The sequence below is a fragment of the Schistocerca nitens genome, chromosome 2 (genome assembly GCF_023898315.1).
Source record: "Schistocerca nitens isolate TAMUIC-IGC-003100 chromosome 2, iqSchNite1.1, whole genome shotgun sequence".
Taxonomy (NCBI): domain Eukaryota; kingdom Metazoa; phylum Arthropoda; class Insecta; order Orthoptera; family Acrididae; genus Schistocerca; species Schistocerca nitens.
Window position 1 is genome coordinate 369,541,789 of NC_064615.1, and position 15,235 is coordinate 369,557,023.

At 36.6% G+C, this 15,235-nt stretch overlaps 1 protein-coding gene across 5 annotated transcripts in view; it reads right to left on the reverse strand.

Annotated features, from left to right (window-relative positions):
- Positions 1–734: 734 nt before the first annotated feature.
- The window catches only part of LOC126236194 (sialin-like), a 395,476-nt gene continuing 380,975 nt past the window's right edge, over positions 735–15,235 (reverse strand). For 4 of the 5 annotated variants that reach the window (XM_049945297.1, XM_049945301.1, XM_049945298.1 and 1 more), the window contains 2 exons: positions 6,037–6,122; positions 737–4,969 (listed from right to left, as the gene is read on the reverse strand). In XM_049945297.1, coding sequence (XP_049801254.1) covers positions 4,745–4,969; positions 6,037–6,122 — 311 coding nt within the window. In that variant the 3' untranslated portion in view covers positions 737–4,744. Of the gene's footprint in view, positions 4,970–6,036; positions 6,123–15,235 lie in introns of all 5 variants that reach the window. The other variant, XM_049945299.1, reaches the window with a different exon arrangement.

Below are 15,235 nucleotides of genomic sequence, written 5' to 3' on the forward strand. Positions count from 1 at the left end.
CATTTGTTAACTGATAGTATCAATTCTTCTTGAAGTGTTTTTGTTATATCATTTTTTTGTGCAGCGTGATTGCTGTTAGTGCAGAATTCTAAGATGTTTCATAAATTTTTAACATCAGGACAGTGCAGAGCCTTTACTTGTTTAGGAGTATCGTATAGAAACTGTATTATAAAATTTGCAGCAGAAGCAATCCCAGTGGAAGATAAAAAAATTCTTTTCATCTGCTTCTATACTCAGAAAATCATTATACAGTATGTGGCAGAGGATACTTCATGTACTACGGTTTCATCACATTTATGTATGCTTGCCTTCATTATGTGAATATATCATGTTGCTCATTATTTTTTCAATGAAATGCAAGTCTCCAATTCCGGGACATCTTATTATGCATCTGCAAAGAAGCACTGACTCATCTTCGTACAGTAGGATTGAAGCTATTGTACACATTTGGGCTGCAGCTGTGGTTGTAAGTCTAAGAATTTAAGGGAAATCAACAAACTAAATAATAACTTTTATATTCTGTTAACCTTTGTGATTTATTTCTGGACTTGGGATTAATAATTGTGAATACAAAGTTTAGAACACAGAGAAATTGTGGATTATTTCAATGGAAGAGCAAATATAACTCTGTTCTATGGAAGATAATGAAATGCATTTGTTTCTGAATACCATTGCAACAAGTTTCCATTCTACATCCTCTTCTTGTAAATAAACTATTATTCCCATAATAACTTAAGAACATGTTTTCACAGATCAAAGAAAAATGTGACTATTTAAAATTGCTATCACTTTGCACAAATTTCATACAAGATTGTTTGTATAACAGCACGTTTGAGATTGAAACAACCATTTTTAGTCGATATGTGGTTTAACAAAAGCTCTGTGTACAGAGCTTTAGGCTCAGTCTGAAAACCGCACTCCTAAAAAATAGTTCTTTCACTAAAAGTATGTTGAATTCCATACTTGGTCACGAGAAGGCAGCTAGGTTCAATATTTTCAGACATGCTTCTGGCTATTTTTATCAAAAACGGTAAGTTCCCATCCATAGGTATAGTTAAATAAGATTTTAAACCACATGGAATTGTTTCTTTTTTGTGCAATTATTTTATTACTGAAAATTGATTACAAAATATAATGCTGATTCATTAAGTATTAGCAACATCAAATGGACAAGTGGTTCATTGTGCAAACCTATTTGATGCAGCTATGTTGTACAATGGAAACTTCTAGTGATAAACATGTTACCTTTACAGCACTCTTTCAGTTAAACCTCAGGTAATAAATATCACTGATGCTATATTCATTCTTATATTCAGAATTAATCAGGAAACTACACTGTTAAGTACTGAAGTAGACTAAACACACAAGAATTGGTCTATTTTCACAGAAAATAAAAATATCTCAAGACATTTACTACTAAATGCATTACAAAAATATAAATGTACTATTACAGGAAATAAGACAAAAATATACTGTTGGGAAACATACATTTGCTGAATTCTAATTCACATGATTAAAGAAACATATCTGTTATAGTGAACTGCTCGACATGATTGCCGTGAGGCCTTCCCATACATAATCCAGAAAGTAAATCCCTGAATACATTCTTCCATTAATGAGCACACATGCATAATATAATATTGTCGTGCTTTATATTTTCAGCATCATACTGAAGTTTCTGAAAGATGAGTGCTGATTGATGAATAACTTGGTGAGATTGAAGACTCAATGAACACTTCCAACACACACACACACACACACACACACACACACACACACACACACACACACACACACACACACGTTAATGTCATGCAGAGAGACTGATAATCATTTCATTTTAACATGTTTACTAGGGCAGTTCCAATAATAATGAATGGGACCTGTCTTGTTGTTCTGACACACATCTAGGGTTTATTGTCACTCTTCATGCATTCATTTATGAAAGATATACATGTAAACTTTTTGTGCTCCATAAAATAACTGGATGATAGGCTAGGAACAACTACTACTGTATACAAGAACTTGTGTCTTTTTATACTGGGGCAACAGATACTTGCAGTTCGCAGAATTTCTTCTCTCTTTTTACTTATCGCTTCTTCTGCATTCCAAAATATAATTATTAACATCAATATACTTTGTACTTTTACACAACCTGTTGTCCTTTAAAGACAATGTAACCCAAAAAACAAAACTTGGACAAACTTAAGAAAATTAAAAATACAAATTTTAAGACTAATACCATGAAGGATTTACAATTAGTTACATTAACACAGTACAATTTGTGACTTTTTAAATACAATTTTGTCATAATGATATCATTCAGTTTGCACATTACAAATTTAATATTTTTAAACAGAAACTGACTGACAAATTTTATCTGAAAGGATTGCACTTCTACACAGAGGCATCTGCGAGAGCTATTTTATACCATAGCAACATCTTCGTTGAACCTGGCGCATAATGTCAATACTGAGGAGTATATCAGTCAAATAATGCTTTAAATTTTGTTTTTGTATTTTATTTCCCAATATTTGCTGCTAGGCAGTAGAACACAGAAGTTAAATTATAATAACTTTGTGAAATTTAAATCTAATTTTCTAATGATCTGCTGCAAATAAGAATAAATATTATGCAATTAAAATCCTTTGTGTTTTGGGACTAAGTTACTACATTTGTAAACACAGTGACCATTCACAGAAAGGAGTGAATTGCTTAAATGTTGGGTGTAATCTTGGAAACTGCAACAGTATAACAAATCTCTTTGAAGGTGTCTGAAGTGACAACATCTAGAAAATAAGTACTGTGTTCACTGAAATTGCAACAAATTGCTGCAATGTGTTTTGAAATACTTACAGAAAAAGTTGTCTTGAGAATTCTGTTATCATGTATACTGAGCATTGAACTCTGTGCATCACAATGTTTGAGTAATATAGAATGGCAGCTCTGTCAGTTATTAATTTGATACTGTGGTCTGCCACTTTTCAAACTGGCCTCTGGCATTCAATTAAATTCAGTGCTAATCTCTTAGGCTGGTCACCATTACTCAAGAGTATTCAGGTCAAAATTTGAAAAAATTATATCTGTAAGGCTTACAAGTAAATTACAAGCTGTTCCACACTACATTATACTGAACTCTGTTAAATGAAGGGTTTCTGGCAAATATGTCACCAGTCTCCTAAAATTTTACAGCTCACAAAAAGCAGACCATTTTGATAACTTACACATTTTAGTTCAGATCCTGACAACAAAATACTTGTCAGCTAAAGAGGGACCATTTTCGCTGACCAGTTTGAAAACGTCAAAATAACAAGAGGCTGTGACATTGCTCAGAATTAAATCAGTTGATTACCACACATGGGGAATCCAGTATTATGTGTAATTGTTCACATTTATATTTATTATATACAAATTTATTTTATATATCAATATGGAGTGTTCAATGTATTCTACAATAGCACCATTTTTATGCATGCTTAATGCATACTCAACTTGCAGTGTTTAAGTACTTCTACTATAGTCCCATTACTACATTATTTAAATTTACATTAGCTCACAACTCAAAATGACATGATATCATTTACTTACGATTATCTTGGACAGCAACTACACAACAATCACAAAAGTTCCTTTATAATATTATCTTATTTTTCTCATCACATAAGTTCTAGGCACTTTTCATTAGTTGTAAGTACATACTGCATACAGTTTGTTCAGACTCTGTCACTGACACAAATGAAAATAATACTTCTCAGTAATCCGGAATGACAATTTTCATGATACAGTATTGTGATGGGGCATACAAAAGTTTAATAGTCTAGCTACTTCTTTGAAAGGAATATAGTGCTTACAGTACAATACTACTCCACGTTTAAAATAACCAACCATGCTTGAAGCATTCTGTTAGCTGGTTTTGCTATAAAGAAACTACTATTACACAAATATACTGCCACAAAAATAGTGAATCTCTTTGATTGCATCCTGCACTTATCATCACTACTTCTGGAAGTTCTTTTATTTATTTTGGTTAATGAAGTAACAAAGTTTTCAAGATAACCACCACAGTTAATTAGAAAACAAAATAATAAAAACTCAACATGGTCTCTAAACTCTTTAAGAAATGCAAAGTGAACAGCATCAGTAAAGAAGGACCATTGGCCAGATCTCTCTCTCTCTCTCTCTCTCTCTCTCTCTCACACACACACACACACACACACACAAGCTCCATATTTAGGTAACAGTTATGACAATTAGGAGAATAAATTAACATACTATTTTTATATATCTTACTGTCCCATATCCATTTTCATCTGCCCACAAAGACTTGCATGCTGTTTCCAATCTCCATTATTAAAAAAAAAAATATGAAATACAAGCCAATCCTTATATCCAAACTCTCAGATAACTTATTAGCTTTGTGTTTTATTAAGCAAGTACCATGGCATAATGACCAGAACACATCATGTGTAATGTATGCACATAAACCTATGAAAACTATGTAGAAATGTTAAGCCAAAGAGTTTTTGTGAAATACAAAATTACTGACTTACACCAACATAATTCACTATTTCCACAAAGAAAAACAAAGAGGAACTTGGGAACCATAATGTTGATGCATCTCGAGCACAGACAAAAGATGAGCAACAGTATAAGTTTTTGGAAGTTAGTTAAATTGTTTGTTGTCTGCCAGTCAGACAGAAATAGAAAGCACATGTGGTCAATAAAAAAATGTAGACCCTGATGATCAGCCTTCAGCAGCATCATGATTCCTCCTTTGTTGCAAATCTTCTTTTTTTGATAAAGGTAGTAGTTGATCACTGCCCTCTGCAGAAGGGGTCAGTGGATATTTCTGATCAGGATAGTTCCAAGCCTGTATTTCAGCTGTTCCAAATATCTGGAACATGATGTATGTCGTACATGACACTACTGCAGACACCCAAAACACATGACGCCAGTTCTCCAAAGTTGGCTGGAAAAAAAATTACAAGTTTCATAACATCAAAATTGAACTCACAATTGAACAATTAAAAACTATAACAAAAACCAAGCTTTATTTTTAACCTTTAGTGTTATCATAAGCAAGTGAGAAGTGCTATGTCAAAATACTGCTAATCACCTATAAGATGAAATACTAGACTGTAGCTGAACACACAAAAAGTAGCCCTTACTGCTAGCTTTGGGAACTTTCAGTCTTCTTCAAAGTAAAAAGGAACTTTACGCATATAGGTATATCCTTTCACCATGAAATGCTGGCTGTTTATGAACCAAATGCAAAGTTACATCCAGCCATAGTGAAATACTACCAAGTATTTGACTGAGGCTACACGGCCACTGACATTGATCACAGGCAATCAAGGAACAGATTTGCAACAATCCTACATTTTCTGGTGAAGAGGATTACATTCATACAATGGTTCTTAAATGTCTCTGTGACCAAGGAGTGGATTTCTATTGTTGAAGAATTGAACAACTGGTACAAAGTTCTAACTTGGTGAAAATGTTAAAAAAATAGTGTCATATATCAGTGTCTTTTTAAGTGCATGCACACATTCAATAGAAGTTACCTGGCCTGCCATAATAATGTGAACTTAGTTTTTGAAGGCTGCTTATATTTAAAAACAGTGTTTTGATAGATAAAGTAAAATTTAAGACAGTTAATGAACCTCTAAGTCGGATATGAGTTAAATTTTATGGCCTCAAATTTGTTGCTAAAATGAAAATAAGAAAGAGTAGAGCTAGTGCAAGGGTAAATAGATGACAGAGGAAAGGTGCCGAGACAAATTTAGAGGAGAGGACAAAATGACAACTGCACCAGAAACAAATGAAGCATTATGAAAAGATAGTTTTAAAGTGACTTATAACTGAAGGTCATTATACACACAGAATACAATATAGATCACAATGGCACTCTCCTTTTGACATAGAAATAGCTTATGAAATATAGTGATAAATGCTGGACATGCCACTCTCTTTACTACGTAATACTTTATTTTTCTAGAGCCGGTTTATGTTTTTGAATAAAGTGTTGGTACTTACACTTTCTTGCAGTAGTGCACCTGCAACCAGTGGCGATAGAAAACTGGCTGTCATGTGAATTGTTTGTGCAAATGCTAGGATTGGTCCTAAAGAAACAAAAAGAAAACTCTGTTATTTAGAAAGGGTTTTCCTGCTTCATTCCAGACTGTTTAACTATGAACAGATTGGAAATATTGAGCCTTGGGGAATGACACTAATAACACTTACCATTTCTGGGAATTAAAAGCGAATCCCAAATGCTTTTTAATAGTTACTAAAATAGTGTTCTTTGACACACTAAAAAAAAAAAAAAAATCTGAGAACCGTAAGGGCATAAAGCCCACTGCTGTTGATTTTAAGACCTTAGCATGTATGCATGGTCATGATATATGTTGATATTATGGTGAGTTAGGTTTATCTGTGCTGTAGCCCACACTACACATATAAACACTAATGAAAAGCTATCTCTCCAATTTCTCTGATATTCAATTCTATATGAGCCCAATGAAATGTGCTTTATGCTCTTAAAGTTCTCAGTGCTTCAATTATTTCCTTCATATCTTCACATAAAATCTAATGTATATTAAATAGCAGCAATAATGATTTCACGATTTCAATGTAACTTTTTTTTCAAGTTCTGTAAGGTCTACAAAAAAATTCTATTTGTTTCTTTCAGTAATGTTCATCCACATTAATGTTCATTTTGATTATAGGCATTGGCCAAATTAAATCTACAAAAATCTCCAATTGGGATTAAGGAATAAACAGTTGATATTTAAGTTTTGTGGAAAGCATTTGTCATAGTCCCCAAATGTGAGGACAACAATTCATGTGATATGATGTCACATCATGTCATGTGATGTGTGTGTGTGTGTGTGTGTGTGTGTGTGTGTGTGTGTGTGTGTGTTTGTTGTGTTAGGTGGCAGTGGTGGTGGGAGGGGGGGGGGGGCAAACGTGTCTTATTTTCTTGCAGTATGGTTTCTTTCCATTATGTGCATATGGCAATAGATCACTATTCTTCAACAGATGAGGTGCTCAGCAACAAAGATGGAAAATTGCTTAAATTTAGATCATAATGTTAACAGCAGACATCTCAATGGGGCATACAGCAATCTGCTCCCATGATGAGTGGTTGGAAGTGGTAGGGAGGGTGGGAGGGGTGTGCAGTGGGAGACATGAGAGCAAGACAAGTTACAAATGACTGTTCTGGGGTAGAACTTGTCAGTGTGTGCAGGTGTAGGTTATGGTTCCTTAAGAGGATATTCCAGGAAACAGAGTGAACAGATAGTTGAATATGGAGGACCCAAAGTAGGCATATAAGTTAAAGGAATAAATAATGGTTACAGTGGATGAGCTATGGTGAAATGGAAAACTAACATAAGTGAGACAGTGTTACTAACCAACCTTCATTGAAATATTACTCTCATGTACACAAAATTAAGTGGTTAGTAGGTAGTACGGCAACACCATTTCAGTGTAACAGTCAGTTTGTTTTTTGTCCATTTAAAAAATACCATTTCACCTGTTCCTGAAGTTGACCAAAAATTAACTGCTTTGGGGAAAAAAAACCCACAACATACTGTTACAAGTGTTCAGCAATCCACATATAGAACTGGACTGCATTCGTTTAGGCGGTTCACTACAGTAGTGTAAATGAGCTTCATGGTGTAAATGATTTCACATCAGTAATTTTTTTATTCATATTTTGAGAATAAAAACAGTTTTTCTCAAGAAGAAACATATATTTCGTTTGTAAAAATGAGTACTAGTGTTCCACAGGACTATGTCCTAAGCTACTTCTTTTATATTCTTTTTATCACTTGTGTGTCCCATTGTTTAGCATAGACTCTCATCTGATGAATTCTTCTTGGATTATCAGCAGAGTGGTGGCGTTGTCTTGTTGCAATGTTTCAATGAGTTTCGTACCCATGATCTTCTCTGAAGAACGTTGCCACCACTCGGCTGATAACCCGAGAAGAATTCATCAGTGGAATACGCCGAGAAAGACTGAAATTGCACATAGACTCTCATCTGTTATGCTGCTGATACAACTTTAAGTAAAGCTGTACTCAACCTCAAGGTTAGTTTTAACACTGCAGTTATTTACTAGGTGAGGTCCTACTGGATATGGCATGCCCTGCCTTTCTCTATCTAACCTTTGGAGTGACTCATTCAGTCAGATATGGAGGAACCTACAGTTTAACATAGATGCTGAAGTAAGGAGCAACTTTTCATTTTTCACAATAACAAATCACTGCTGTCGGTGAAAGAAGCACTAAGTAACAGAAAAAAAAAAACTCCTTGAGGACATTGGGGACTGGGCACCTAACCTACAATTTGTAGTCAGCACCAACCCACTAAATCACCAAACCACATGGTACAACCTCACATAACTCATTTTGCTGCTGGAAGACAGGATGCCAAAACAAGCAGAAAAAAACAGTGTGTGATTTAGTGACTACATGCTGTGGATGGGATTAAGGAACTGGAATAAAATGTACGTTTGCTCATTGATATCAATGAATGCTATTTCTTCTTCACCTGTACCCCATTAGGACAGGTGCTAGAGTGTGGGATTCAGTAGCTTGGTCTAGTGTGCAGAAGGGTTGCTTAGTCCCAGTATGGGCCAAGTTTGGTGTACCTCATGTACAATTTATTTATGGTATGTTTATTGAAGCACTTGGTAATTTGTTTAATGCTGTCATTTATTCCCCTGCACGCTCTCTTGCATTGAAATAGACATTTAAGGCAATTTCATTGTACAGCAATGTCGATATGCTTTTGTGTGTTCATTTTTGTTTGACAGTATGTTTTTTGCTGTTTTGTTAAAGATCATTTTCTTCTGAATTGTTCACTCTTAATTGAGTCCATTTCTTTTTATACATATAATTGTAATGTGTTAGAATGAGGAATGTATCAAAGATAGTGCATGTTACTGAGTTCAACAGAGATTGTTTTCAATACAGAAAGCCAGGAATGTAAATTAGCATAGAATCAGACATGGCCAATCAAAAGAGACTGTTTCCAATACAAAAAGCCAGGAACACAAAGTAGTGTAGAATCAGACACACCCATGACTGTGGAAGATAGCCATGCTCTCATTGAGGCAAAAGCACTTCCATCCCCTCATTTCACCTTCATGGAGGGACTTCTAACTATGATGACAAATATTAAGGGAGAATTCAGAATTGTAATTCTGCATTAGAAGCAGAGTTGGAAGGTATAATGAAGAAAGTTAAGATTTAGTCAGAAACATATGCATTGAATTTCATTTTATCACACATGATGTTGGTAAAGAGACAGTGGAATAGAAGAAGGGGTTAAGACTAACCTCGAATCACAGATGAGAGAGAGACTAGGTGGGAAGAGCCAACTAGTTAACATCAGTATAGCAGTGATTAGCAGAGTCAGTACCACACTGGTTTTCATGTGACTACCCAAAGCAAGCATAAATGCACTCAGGCAACGTGTGAAGCAAGACAGACAGGAGGTGCATTTATTGAATATGCAGTGTACTAATGATGAATTTCCTAGATTCCAAAGGAAGGGTGGGGTGGGGGTGGGCGACTTCAGACTTTATTGTGTAATCTTAAAGTATATTTCCAGGCAAAATGTATAACAAAATGCAACAAGTGGTTTCTCATATGGCAGATGCTAGATATGGAAGCTGTGGCATTGTTTGAAGATTATGTAAGTGAGGACCTTACATGTGATACCTTCAAAGCAAAGTTTTTAAGCAACATCCTGTGGCCTAGTGGACTGATGGTCATAGAGAAAAATTTTTCATGGGTAGTACTTGTAGCAACAGCATAGTTGACAGTGATGATGCCACAGATCTTACAATCCTGGCTAGTCATTTAGAATACAGGATTCAGAATGGTACCTGGCAAAAGCTACACATTTTACAGTGCACATGCAGTGATAGCTAACAGGTAAAAGTGCAAAAAGTTCAAAGTCTAGTAGTAAAACTGTTAAACAAGGTGTGCCACAGGGCTCTGTATTGGGACCTCTACTATCCCACCTGTATATTAATGACTTGGGCCTGAATGTAGATGAACTCAAAACCAAAACGTTTGCAGATGACACAACTTCGCTCCTTGAAGGGGAAAACACAGAGACTTTTCAAAAAGCTGTGAATTTGGCTACTGACCAACCCAGCCAGTGGGCTACAGTCAACAGATTAACATTCAGCACTGAAAAAGACAGTTTTCATGAACTTTCACACCACACAAAATGCAAACCCCTGTCAACCAATTGTAACAATAAATTCCAACCAATGTTTACCAATGCTATATTCAAATTCCTGAGTCTATGGGGATAAGATAACCTGAAATGGAATTAACAGACTGAAAAGGTAAAGGTCAGAGTAAGTACTGGCTGCTATGCACTAAGTGTGCTGAAATCATGTTCTCCCACATGTACATACAAGCCCATCTAAAATATGATGTGATATTCTGGGGAAATTCTACAATGTGCTCTGAGCACTTTTAGAATCTAGAAGACAGCCTCAAGGGTCAGTATGGAAGCAAACATGGAAACTCCTGCAAACTAATCTTTTTGAAGTTGGAGAGTCTAACACTGCCTTGTCTATACATTCTTGTGACTGTAAAATTATTTTAAAAACCACATAATGCCAACTGAATACTGTTTGATTACCTGCATCCATTCATGTCCATTGAACATTCCAACAGACTTGGGCAATTCCAGCAGGATAATGTAACACCCCACACATCCAGAATTGCTACAGAGTGGCTCCAGGAACACACCGTTGAGTTTAACACTTCCGCTGGCTACCAAACTCCCCAGACATAAACATTACTGAGCATATCTGGTATGCCTTGCAACATACTGTTCAGAAGAGATCTCCACCCCCTCGTACTCTCACATATTTATGGACAGCCCTGCAGGATTCATGGTGTCAATTCCCTCCAGCACAACTTCAGACATGAGTGAGTCCATGCCATGTCATGTTGTGACATTTCTGCGTTCTTGCGGGAGTCCTACATGATATTAGGCAGATGTACCAGTTTCTTTGGCTCCTCAGTGTAATTCACTTAGCATGGTCTGATTTAATTTCACTACATTCCATTATACTTGGTTTGCTTTTGTTGGTGTACATCTTATATCATCCTTTCAAGACACTGCCCATTCCTTTCAATTGCTCTTCCAAGTCCTTTGCCATCTCTGATAGAATTGCAGTGTCATATGCAAACCTCAAAGTTCTCATTTCTTCTCCCTGAACTTTAATTCCCTTTCCAAATTACTCCTTGGTTTCCTTCACAGTAACAACAGGGTTACGCAACAGCCCTGTCTCATTCCATTGTAAACTAGTGTTTCCCTCTCATGCCCTTCATTCTGCATTGTCTTAAGGAATTCTCTCTTTGCCAATGCACTACAGTAGATTCAGCAATAGCAATCCTTAGGAATATTGTGTATATCAAAGATCTTGGGAGTCTGACAATCTCTCCTCAGTTCATTTACACTGGTGTCCACAATTAAAGCAACAAATGGAAATTTTGTGAGGTTACATTTAATTTGCCACCATACAGAAGGAACAGGAGATGGTAAAGTAGAAACAGTGTAAGGAATACAGAACACAAACATTTGCAACATGCATAACAGTAGACAAAAATGTTCTTCTTTTTTCCGACTTAACGGACTTGCACACATATTCCGACAACTAGTTAATGTGCTCAGAAGGGGGTGTGCCACTTCTGGCAGCAATACAGGTGTGATAAAATGGGGCATGCTGAGAATGATGTCATCAATTTCATGATGAGGCAATAGCGCCCATTCCTCTAACGGAGCAGTTCACAAGCGTTGGGGAGTGGTTGGTGGATACTGATGTGAAGCAACCCGTCTCCCTAGTGAATCCCAGACATGTTGTATGGGATTCAAATCGGGAGGAGAGCAGGCTACATCTTGCATGCAGTATCTTCCATTTCTAAGAAAATGTCAACCACCCGTGCTCTGTGACATTGAGCATAATCGTCCATCAGTATGAAGTCTGGGCCTACAGCACCTGGTAACACATGCGCATGAGGTCCCAACTTCTCTTCATGATACCAGACAGCAGTTAAAGCTTGTCAATTCACCTGTACAATTTCATGAAGAGTTGCCAAAATAACCCCTGCCCACACCATTAATGATCCTCCTTTATATTGGTCTCTTTCCACAATGTTTGGGTCCCGAAACCATGTTTCACATTCCGTCTAGATGTGAATCCATCGAAATTCACTCTCCAGACCAAATTGGGACTCATTTGTGAAAAGAACATTGGCCTATTATTCGACTGTCAAGGTGGCATGTCAACGCTCCACTCTAGACGTTCACTTCTGTGAAGAGGCATCAGAGATACACATACAGCAGTCTCTGACAATAAAGGCCGCTCTGCTGAAGCCTTTCTGTACATGTTTTGCCTCAATAAATCATGTTCAGTGGATGCCGCAAGGTCGATGCCAGTTGCAAAGCAGTACTAAGGCATACTGCCTTAATCCTACAAGTCCTTACAGCCAAATAATGACCCTCTCTTTCTGATGTCACACATGGTCCACCCCACATTAAGTCTTCAGAATTCAGTTTTGGTCTCTGTAAACTGTCGCCACAACTGAGAAACAACAGAATGATTACCATTAAGCCATTGGACCACATCAATTTGCGACTGTTCCATTTCCATTCTTCCTATGGCCCTCCACTGGAGAGAGTCTGGAAGGTGTCTTCTCTGTTCCATACTGCACTGTCTGTCTCTGTGTTCACAGTGGTTGTGGATGTGGGACTACCCGGCAAACAGTAGCCTATTTGATAGGTGCCATGATGTCATCGTTGGCGTGGTTGTCCATTGACCGGAATGCCACATTCCATGCAGAACATGATCATACAGACATGTGTTGACAGTTTGTAGGATTATATCATGAATTAGACACAGGGCAGGGAAATAGTGGCTTGTTGCTTTAATTTTGGACAGCAGTGTACTTCTTAACAGTTTATATTGTTGATAGTAAAAATAAATTATAGATGAACAGAGATATACACAGCTGCAGTAGAAGATACACAAACAATTTCCATTATGAATCTTCCTCTCCGTTTAATGCTAACATTTATATCTACATGACTGCTCTGGAAATAATTCAGAATTAAGGGAGAACACTCACTGAAAAGAAGAAGCACTGAGTTGTCGGTAGGCACATACCAGGGAAAAAAACCTTGCTAGCTTTCAGAGTTATCATTCCTCTAAAATCTAGCAAGACTTTTTTTCCCTTTTGTATGTGCCTATCAACAGTTCAATGCTTATGCTTGTAAGAGAATGGTCTCCTTTAATCCTAAAGCATTTACATTCTACAAGAACTTTCCTACAACGTGACTACTCTGCACTCCACATTTCCATGTGATCATTCCAATTTTTGTTTTTCATAATTTTAATCCCTTTGAATTTTTTTAAATTGACAACCTCTCAATTTGTGCAATTTATCTTGTGAATGAAATTTAATGGATTCCTTTTAGTGCTTATTAGGATTCTGTGTTCTAGTGCACAGATCTTCTAACAAGCTTTCATTTGTTAGTACATACTAGAGACTTGATGAATTTCCAAGACAAGCGCTCACTTGCAAACCAGTAAGATATCTGGAGAGAATTCTGGTAACCACTACATGTGATGCAACAGCAAAGAAATTTTTCTTTCAATGGCTGTAATTTTACTTGCATCACATGTTGCATGTTCTGAGCAACCGTTTGCCTGAATGAGAGTGTATCCAGACTCGACCATTGACCTAGTATAAGAATAGATGTGATTCCAGGTGCCGGGTAATAACAATCTACCCTTTGCCAAACTCATTTATATCAGAGAATTTTCTCATTTGCAGCCCGTATTGCCACTAGACTGTCCCCATTTATCTCTGCTCTGCTTACATGCAGGTTGTTTATAAATTAAATCAAACAATGAAAAATCCAGGATGAAATGTAACAATATTACAAAAAGGAAAATTGTTACTTACCATATGGCGAAGATGCTGAGTTACTGATGGGCACAACAAAAAGACTGTCACAATATAAGATTTTGGTCATCAGGGCCTTTGTCGAAAATTGACAACAGACAGACACACACACACACACACAAACACACACACACACAAATGCAGCTCTCACACACATGATGGCAGCCTCTGGCAGGTGAAGCCACACTGCTTCTGCTGCCAGAGGCCGCAGTCATGTGTGTGAGAGTTGTGTTTGTGTGTGTGTGTGTGTGTGTGTGTGTTGTCAATTTTCAACAAAGGCCTTGATGGCCAAAAGCTTATATTGTGACAGTCTTTTTCTTGTGCCTATCTGTGACTCAGCATATTAGTTATATGGTGTTTATAAATTAGTTGTACAAAAGTAACCTTTAATTGTGATAAGGGTAAATAACTGACATTAATGTTTGATACAGCACTGAATGCTGTACATTTTCAAGTTTTATTAGCACCTAACACTGTTAGTTCCCAGCTTTGATGCTAGGTGGCATGTGCGGATGAGTTATTCCAACAGTCATCATGGAGTCATATAAAGGTGCAGAGTGTGCACAGTGTTGCTTATGGTTTGATGAATCTAAATAAACTACTAAACTTCAGGGACAATTCAGGACTAAATATTGAAAGCCACCATCGCAAAGACAATTTGTTATTAACTGGTACAATTGTTTCATCAAAACTGGCTGCATCTGACACAGTAATTGAACAAATTTGCCAGTCTTGTATTTGAAGTCCAGTTAGATCAATGAAATGTGCCAGCTTAGAACTGAATATGCCTTGTGTAACACTGTCAAAAGGTATTATGGAAATGCCTATCATTCAAACCCTACAAACTGGAACAGTTTTAAGCTTTAAGAGAAAGTGGCAAAGAAAATGGGCTGAGTTTTGTGTAGAAATGTTTAACAAAATGCAGACTGAAGATGGGTTTCTTAATAAAATTGCGTTTAATAATGAAAGCCTTTTCCATACCTGTGGTAAAGAGAATCAGCTTAATGCTCAGATATATGAGTTGTGCAGAAACCATGTCAAACAATCAAACAGGTATGGGTCTCACCTAAGGTAAATGTTCTTACATTGTAAGCTTTAACAAGATTTACAGTTTTTTTCTTTCTTCCCCAGAGTCAACTGTAACTGGTGCATCATAACTGGAAATGCTTCAACATTATCTAATACCTCTATTACAACGTGACATAAGGTAAATGTTCTTACATTGTAAG